The sequence below is a fragment of the Idiotropiscis lumnitzeri genome, chromosome 1, assembly GCF_059441095.1.
Source record: "Idiotropiscis lumnitzeri isolate Australia: NSW breed Sydney's pygmy pipehorse chromosome 1, RoL_Ilum_1.0, whole genome shotgun sequence".
In the NCBI taxonomy this organism is placed as follows: Eukaryota; Metazoa; Chordata; class Actinopteri; order Syngnathiformes; family Syngnathidae; genus Idiotropiscis; species Idiotropiscis lumnitzeri.
The window spans coordinates 13,724,741-13,734,474 of NC_142391.1; the positions used below are offsets into that span (position 1 = coordinate 13,724,741).

At 38.4% G+C, this 9,734-nt stretch overlaps 1 protein-coding gene across 2 annotated transcripts; it reads left to right on the top strand.

Annotated features, from left to right (window-relative positions):
* Positions 1 to 2,360: 2,360 nt before the first annotated feature.
* ppp1r14d (protein phosphatase 1 regulatory inhibitor subunit 14D) lies at positions 2,361 to 9,734 on the top strand. 2 transcript variants are annotated; one of them, XM_088318741.1, is made up of 5 exons: positions 2,361 to 2,760; positions 6,092 to 6,172; positions 8,555 to 8,585; positions 8,912 to 8,944; positions 9,308 to 9,734. In XM_088318741.1, the coding sequence occupies exons 1-5, from the start codon at positions 2,581 to 2,583 to the stop codon at positions 9,397 to 9,399; spliced, it is 417 nt and encodes a 138-aa protein (XP_088174867.1). In that variant the 5' UTR covers positions 2,361 to 2,580; the 3' UTR covers positions 9,400 to 9,734. The 2 variants fall into 2 exon arrangements, with proteins under 2 accessions (XP_088174867.1, XP_088174874.1); XM_088318748.1 differs by lacking the exon at positions 8,555 to 8,585.

Here is a 9,734-nt window from a genome sequence, read left to right on the forward strand (position 1 = left end):
TGCACATAACTGTAACGTTATTATGAATGTGTCAATTTGCCCTTTCTAGAGGGCTGTATTTAAAGAAATGTTTTGGAAGGCAGTTATTGACATTTATAAAAGTTCACAAACTATTACAAATAGATACTAAATGTGTTTCGGTAAAATATTTTATTTTATTTTATTAGTACAGTTGCCTACTGTAGTCGTTTGTAACCCCCGTGGGTGCATTTTTCACTTTATTCCAAAAGGTGGCAACACGGCCTCAGAGGCTGCTCTAAATTGCTTCTTTGCTTAAAATGTCCGTTAGTCTCGGTTTTTCGTTAAAATGTCAAACTAAATGTAGCACATTACTTCACACATCACGATTGATTTGGAAGGTTTTTTTTTGACTGATTTGGAGCTGACTCATGCACTGAGTCATTATTTACATCATCACACGAAACTGCTCGGGAGAAACCGGAAGTTGTCGCGCGAACTGTGACGTCACAAGCGATCAATATTCTGCTACAGTTCTTAAAAGATACAACAAAGTGAAAAAAGTTATGCATACTCTTTTGTTAAAAAAATAATAATAATAATAATTTGAGTATCTTGACCACCATATTTTGCGTTGTATGTATTGGCATTATCCAATATTTTAATGTCTGTATGTAATGCATTTGATGTTCATCATATGAGTGTATTATTAATAATTAAAAAAAAGTTCTGAATGGACTACAGCAGGGATGTCCAAGTCCGGTCTTTCAAGAACCCCTATGTAGCCTGTTTTAGATGTCTCCCACCTCCAGCACACTTTGCAGAAGCCTGATAACGATCATGATCATTTGAATCAGGAGTGCTGGAGGTGGGAGACATCTAAAACAGGCTAGATCGACTGCTGGACTTGGGCACCCGTCACAACAGTATTTTTGACAGGAATATTGACTATATAAATGGAGCTTGTTCACTACATCTGCTTTCCTCTCCTGTGTACTGTGTGGCTGAGGTGATCAGGCTGAAAGCACATCTGTGATCCTTAACAGTGCAGAACTAAGTAGCATAATATCAGATGAATGAATTTGTCTTGTAGGAAAGGTGATCTGTGGAAGGACCTCAATAATTCAGCTGTGTGTGTAGCCATGGCTGATTAAAAGCCCCTACTAGTAGAACTTTATTAATCAGATTGTAATGGGATCATTGGAAACTTTTGGGAACTGGTTGGCGACACTATATATTGTTGATTAGTTTCTAATGACATGTGATGTGTCTAATACATTCATTTTGAAACAACAGCAGTGGTATTTTTGTCCATCTTTTTTCACTTTTTTGACATAAAGTAAAATAAATATAATAAAGCAGTAATGGTTGGACGGCCACATTAATGAATGGAACCCATTTCATAATTGAATATCTGATATCAAGAGTTATTGTATCGGTAATGATTACTTTTGCCAGTTTCAAGTGATTTCCGGAACCTTTGTCGGCTCTTTTTTCTTTCTTTAATGAAAGGGGACCACACAATTTAGCCTTTGTATATTTGACAATATGTTGAGTAAAGAAAGAGATTGAAGATTGGAATTTGCCAAAATGCGTTTTGACAAGTCACAAAGCTTCTGAATGCCTTTTGGTCAGATAAAACAAAACTAGAATATTTTTGGCACATAATCTGCCTGTGCATCTGGCACAAGGTGTCTCAAATTTGTGCTAGAGTCATTGAAATCTCACTATCGAGACATTCTGGGACGACATGAGCTACCCGGTGTCAGAAAGCTTAGTCTCAGACAATTTATTGGTCCTTCAACGGGATACAGACCCGAAACACTATTGCAAATTCATGAATGGAAGTTATTTTTTTCCCCATGAATTTTGTGGGGTATTCTTTCCAAAATTGAAGACTACTAACATTTACGTGGGTATATTATACAAGCTCTGTGCTATTTATGTGTGTTATTAATGGCATTGTAAAAACGGAGACCAATTTGACTTGTAAGATTGGAAAATGTTGAGCAAGAGCAAAATCTTTATCTCACTTGAGGAACACAAAGAAAATCACTCACCACAGATTTTGTATACAAACACTGTAATGTAGAACCAAATATCTAGCTTTAAGAGCAAAAAAAGATCGTGACGTCAGTGTTGACACATCATTTTCAGACAGTTTGTTGCCCTTTGGTTTACAGGCATACCCATTGCTGATTAGTCTCTCTACGGCTTTTTTGATGGCTGTGACTGACCTATGCTCTTCCACTACCTGCCACACACAAACACACAAACAGCAAACACACACCCTATCATATAAGAGTCTCACACACACACAAGCACACCCCCCCCCCCCCCCCCCCACACACACACACACACAAAAGCGTATCTCATTACATCGTCCTCATAGTGTAGGCAGTGGGTGTTGCAAGAGGAGGCGAGGAGTGCTTCACAGAGAAAGAGAGCGAGAGGGACAAGCAACGTGAGTCAGAGTCAGTGTTAGAGAAGGCAGAAATTGAATACTCGACCAGGATATACATACACGGCGATAGAGTGGGCCAGAGCTCGCACTTGTGTGTGCGTGTGCGTGACAGAGCACACTTGGTGGGTTTCCACGGGTCTCCTGAGGCCGTGGCAGCCATGGCGTCAGAGGCAAACACCCAGTCCAGAGTGATGTTCCAGTCTACTGGGAAAGTCGATGAGCCAGGGCACCGCAAGCTGGGCAAGCTGACCGTCAAGTACAACCGCAAGGACCTGCAGAGGAGGCTGGACATTGAGGAGTGGATAGACGAACAGCTGCACCTGCTCTTTGACTGTGAGGTAGGCGGTAGACTCATGGACACATGCACACAAGCACAGATAAGAAGGAGAAAAACAAGTGAGATTGTTTCATAGATTCATTGAGCTAACTGCACTCTTAGCTGTGGTCCACGATTGCAGTAAGGAGTACTTCAAAGTGAAGGGATGCAAATTTGAACCGGAAAACTCAGAATCAACTACTGAAATGCATTTAGTGTGTTGTTCATAAACTCAATCCACATCAACTGCACTCCTGTAACAAGGGACACATTCCAATTATGTCACTGGCAGCATATTGATTTGCATTGGATTCTCTCAAGGGGAAACCATGGCAACAGATGTCTCATCTCCCACATGAGGTGGCTTGGGCACAGTGGGAAGAGGGATGTCCGTTGGCTAACATGGGATGACGATGCAGATTACCAAGGCAGAGACGAGCACATGATGTGCTATATGATTGGACCATGTGCATGTTTTTGTCCAATTGACTAGTAATAAGACAATTATATTCCGCAGAGCTAATTCAGGACGAGACAACACACATATTTTTTGGGGCTATGTCAACAAAAAGGATGGACATCACCTCCCTTTATCATTGGTAGGGAAGAATTCATCTTTGTCCCCAAAAGTATAATCAGTGGGTCAGTGTCACCATGAAGAGGCTTTGGAGTCCTTATCAGAATCACTATGTCATCATGAAAATGAAGAAGGATAATGAAACTTTGAGATATTATTATGTAATGGCATGCAAACCAGTACAGTACGTTTCTTAAACTGTGTGTCCTTCTTTTGATCTGATTTTTTTTGTTTTATTATTTTGGCATGTACCACACACCTCTATGCTAACTAAAGTGTTGTTCATTAAACTGTGAAGTGATAGTAAATTCTTATTTTTTTCATGGTTTTGTTGTCAGCAACAAGTTATTTGATAAAACGAGTAATATGCTGTGAATAAATAAATACATTTCAATAGAAAAGCTTAATGTTTTGGGCAAATAGGGAAGGTCTCAAAAGTACTATTACACGATTATTACACTATTATTATTGATGTACCACATTTCATTACTTTTTTTTTCCTTTGAGGTATTTCATTTGTCGGACTCCAAGATATGTGTCTGGACGTTTTCTAGGACGAATAATGTTGCCAAGTCACCTCATAAAAGTCAAATGTCAAAACGTTATTTTTAGTGTTCGGGGCTAATGACATGACACCATACTCCTTAAATTAAATTCATGTACGGGTACTTTTTTCTAACATTGTTTGGGTTCATCTTGATTACTTATCACAGCTTTCTGTGAAATCATCCTCAGCTCGACAATGACCTAAAAACATGCCGTAGCTTTACATTTGCACGCTCATTATCTGGATGTAACAGTTTATTATTGTCTATATCAGCATAAGAACATATGCGATATATTGGAGTAGAAGAAGGAGAGGAGACTGCTCATTTTACCCATTTTTCTAACAGTGGATCATCATTTCGTTGGGATATTCACATCATACAAAATTAGCGACAGCCTGTCTATGTGGACAGGATTATGGCTCGAGTTATCATACATTTTGCATTGCCTCAAGGGAAGGGTTCTCTGTTGGTTGGAGTCTTCCGCTTGGAAGCTTTTACCAACAGTCCTATGCATTGCTGTCTAAATTATTTAACTGCATCTCTAATTTATGCAAGCGCTGCCTTGGCCAGCTTCTTTGCAAACTTCACACCTTTAGAGAAATAGTAAACCTCATAGAAGGTGTGATCAGTAGAAATGGAAATGCCCGGCAGCATTTATGCCTGTTTATGTAGGTTGTCATTGCTGCTTCCCCGTACATTCATAAAGTGAGTAAATCAAAAATAATACATGTTCGTTCATTGTCATGAATACTGGGGGGATACAAACAGATAAGTCTCTATTATGTGTCAACATCAGCTTTTTATTTCGTTGTGTTAGTTTATTTCTCCCTTTCAAGTGAATTCCAGTAAAATTATGTCACCCACGAGGTAAACAATTGTACAACATAAAACATTCACGTTGGTTGTGTTTGCATTAATTATGGTGTAGGGCCTTTATTCAGAAAGAGTCTTGCTCTCTAACAGGAAAGCAAAAAAAAGAAGTTAAGTTGAAACCTGGCATTTTCAATGACATTTCTTTTTCCGAGGCATGGATCCCTCTTTATCAAGGCAGTAAAAACATTGCGTGACTTGGTGGCATTTTGTTTTGTGTTCCTTTAGACAGGGTCCCTTCAGGATTATCCACTCTGGACCCTGATTATCAGTGCACAGTTGTAAGGCATAAGAGTTTGAAGTGTGCAATCTGTGTGAGGTGAAATGATTCCTTGGGGCCAGGTAAAAAAAAAAACAAGCAAACAAAAAAAAAAACATCAATAGAATGACAGTTTGCGGAATGATCTTTATTCACAAGATGCTCAACCAATATTAACTCGGTGCTATATATTGCTTATTGTGACTAAAGAATACCAAGAAAATAAAAGAAGAAAACAGCACGTCCACTGCCTGTTTTAAATTATCTACAGTAGCTTTTTAGAATTTCATGAAAGATTTTCTTGCAATGAAAGCTAAATTGCATGCAGAGCTGCAACAAAAGATAACTGCAGGCCAAAACTAAATTGTCAAGCATATAAATGCAAAAGAAATAATTAGAGTTAGCCAATTAAAACACAAACTCAACCCTATAAATAAATCCTAAATAAGCATCATTAACCAAAGTAATTACAAAAAAAGTCCTGCAGAGCTAAGCAGAATAACACGGGGTCCATCCTGGCAACATGTATCAATTAGAGGGGGCGCCGGGGACCTGATGAGAGGGTCCATCCGCTTCACCACTCAGCACTTCACATTGATTAGCTCTCTCATCATCCAGAGAATCGTCCAAGCCCAATCTTCCCCGGCAATGAAACTTTCCCAACCGGAAAATATTCCCCTGGAAAAGCAAACTACCCTGTCAAATATGAGTGTATACCTGCTGAGTCTGGATATCATGGTGGTCAGGTTTCCTCCCAGGACACTCTGCACTGCTACAAAGTCATACATTTCTGAAGATGACACTTTTATGATATATCTCTAACAGCTTCAATTGGCAGTTGTTTTAAAGAAGTAATACTCTACTCACTACATTCGTGTCTTGGGATAACAAGCACAGTGGAAACACTGATGCTCTATTTTACAATATTTTCCAACCCACTGACTGCTCAGTGATGTGGAGACGAGTCATTTCACAGGGATTTAGGATGAGATGTACCCTGTGATCTTTTGTGTCATTCACATGTCGGTAATAGACGGATAGGGAACGGGGACGCAGAAACAACTTTTATTTATTTCATATTTTATTTTGACTCTTGCAGGAAGAAGACATCCCAGAGTTGGAAATTGACATAGATGAGCTCCTGGAGCTGTCAGATGAGGGGCAAAGAATGCGAGTACAGGTACATCATTTTATATTGACTGTTTTGGAATAGGATTTCCTACAACATGGGTTGAATACATGCATAAGTGTCAAATAATTAGGCACACTTCACCTCAACTTTATTATCGTGAACAAAAACAAATAAAAAAAACGAAAATAAAAAACTGAAAAACATGTTTTCATTAATTAAATAAGAAAAGGCTGGTTTTCAGAAAGTCCGCGAGTGTGACTTGAGAGCCCAAAAAGGAACTTGCTGAAAACCATGTAAAGTGATAAATGCTTTAAATCAAACCTTCCTGTACTGTGCTATCAATAAAGCTCTTTGTTCTGTAGTATGTTAGCAATGTTGCAAGCAGTAAAATCTGATGATTGATTGAGAAGAGAAAAAAAATATTGACTCTCAATATGGGTCAGTATTTGAGCAGGTGGCTGGACCATACTCCATGAGAACCACCCACAAATGAAAATGAACTGCAACTTCATTTTGTTAATAAAACTAACTAAAAATCATTATAATTATAGTGGAAATGTCTTTTGTTTTCATCCACACAGAATCCCTTTTAGTCAGGGGTTGCTCCATTAAAATAATTGCATGATATGTTTGGAACAGTTTTTCCGCCGGGATACCCTTCCTTACGCAACCAACCCACAGCAGTGATGTAAAGGGTCTTGCCAAGGGACACGACTTTATGCTACTGTTCACCCAGACTGGGACTCAATTCCCAGTCAGCGGTGCTGTGTGTGAAAATTGTACACATTTTTTTATTACACAATTCGTGTCTACTTTAAGAACACTCCATATTTAAATAATTAAATAAAACTAATAATAAAACAAATAAAAATTATGCAAACTAAAATGAAGCAAAAAAAAAAAAACTTGAATGAAAAAAATCTAAACTATTGTAAACCTGTTTCACCTAAATAAAGGCAACCTTTGTGGGATATGAGCTGAACTAACACTTAACATGCGGGAGGAATTCAATGTTACAATGCTTGCAAGAATTATTGACACAAGTGTTGCGAACTGCGAGAGGCCTTTAATGGGGTTGAGGTGAAACTCCTCAAATTTTTCCACACCCAAATCTATCTGGCCCACTAATGATTGGTTGATGAAACAAAAAGTTTCCCAGCACTTTTAACGGCAAAGTATATAAATATTAGGGGTGTATCTGTATTGAATCGTTCGATACAGTGGTCCCGGTTCGGTATGCACTTGATCGAACAATACGCAAAATGTTATGACGATGAGGAGCAACGCTGCCTACTCCGCCTTTTATATGATGAATTGGCGAGCGCAGACCTATTCACTGTACGTTACTGCCCCTCCCACATTCATTTTGGCTCAAACTCCTCGAGAAGCTCGCTAGCGGTTACAACGTGGCTATAAAGCATACCGGAAGCGGAAGAAGCTCCACCAAACTTCACGTCTAGCGTTTGGAAGTAATTTAATTTTCAAGTATGCACCAGACGGGATGCGTGTCGTGGACTACAACTTCAACATTAAGTCGCAAGTGTCACTCAATGCTAACTACGTCGGTGGAAGTACAACAAACATGGTCACATTTACGCCGAAATCACTTTGATGTGAAAATGAGTGGAACGTTCTAAGATTCCTGCGCGGACCTATTTCACCAATACTGCAATACCAATACTGCAATTCCTGATTTGTACAACAAGACGAGAGTCAAAATAGCTGCGGCTTTGTCAGCAGCCCCCGCTGCGCCAGCTGACCGTTACGGCACTTAACGTCACTGCGGAGTGGGACATCAAATGCAACGTTATTCAGACACGGTGGCTCGAAAGTCACACGACTGATGATTTAACCAGAAAAGTCTGAAAGAAGTTGCGCAGGATGGAATTTAGTGCGCTCAAACGCAACTACACCTGTTTTATTTTATTTACTTAATTTAAAATATTTTGTAGTTGTACAATGCACTACAATACATCTTTATTTGTATACAAAGTACAGTGGTTTAAAAAAATAATTTAAGGGAAAAAGTGTTTATTTACTGCCTATTCTGAAAATACAGTCAAGTATCCGCGATGATACACTACTGCATTTGGATGAGTTTGTGTTACAAGGATTCAAATTTGAAAAACAATGATGTTTCAAATTATATGATATTAAGGAAGATAATTGTTGTTTATGTATACTCGACTGATAAATATGAATTGCAGAAAAATATTTTTGATTTAATATATAAAATAAAGAAATGTTCTAATAAATATTTTAGTATTTTTTTACATACCATATATGTATAGCCTATATCTTTAACCCAAGAGTTTAAGTTCAAGGTCCTGTTTTTGTTTAATAAGTTAATGGTGCTGAATATATACTTCACAAGATAAGTATAGTCTAAATTGTATTTGTTAAGGAGCTGTTTATTTGCCTTTTGCTTAGAATGCACCACAGAAGATGGGTCATTTCTCAGGTAATTTATTTTGTATTCGTACAATATTCTTATTTTTTTTCATGGTGCTGTTTTTTTTTAATATGTTGCTAAGTACGTGCAGCAGAAAACGAGTCAGGTGTTGCTAAAATAGATTTAATTAAATGAAAACATGTGTGCTTTTGAGTTTAAACTAATGTAAGTAGCTTCAATAAACTATAAATTTTAAAAAATTCTATCGAAAAAATATCGAACCGTGACACTAATGTATCGAACCGAACCAAACCGTGAATTTTGTGTATTGTTACACCCCTAATAAATATCTAAATGTCTTTGTGTTCTCTGTGCTTTTCTTCTGCTGCTTTCAGGAGTTGTTGCAGGAATGCAGAAAACCAGTAGAGGTGAGAAGTTAACATTTTTTCACCATTTGCTTGACATTGCATGCAGGCAATCAAATCCGGGCAACGGTGCTTGTTGTGCGGAGTTGACACGTTCTCACCACGCTTGCATGGGGACACACTGGTTTCCTCCTAAATTCCAAAAGCATGCATGTTGGGGTCACCGGGTACTCTATATTGTCCATAGGCTTGAATGTGAGTGTCAATGTTCACTTCTCGCCTGAAATAATCTTGGATACGCTTGACCTCATCCACACGTTACCTTAAGCAGGACAAGGTGAAGAAAATGGATGATATAGTATGTTTGCATGTTAATTATTGCGGAACAATAAGTCAATGTTAGTTATGTTTATGCATTTTCCTTAGGATTTTGTCAACGCGCTGCTCTACAGGATAAAGGGACTACGCAAAATGTCGGGCCCCTTGAAGAAATAGTACCAGGTCAAGTAAAGAATTGAAACAAAGGATTCTCAATGGCTCCAGCCCCTCTCCCCCCATGTGTTTTCCGTTTGGATGCCTGTATGTGCGGTTCACATCCTCAACGGGGTCCTCCCGCCTCCTTTGCAGGTCAGCATCAGTTGGACACCAAAGCAGTCATTCGAATTCAATGATTTCCTTTGAATTTGTGGACTGTAACACCTGTCTAACACAAACCTAACAATGCCCATGTGGTAATAGCTGTAATATTACTCAAGACATGTTTATCATGTATAAGACTGTAAATTTCTGTTTGCTTGTTAATGTATATATATTTTCATTCATATGAGTGCTGTATGACAATAAAATTGAAACA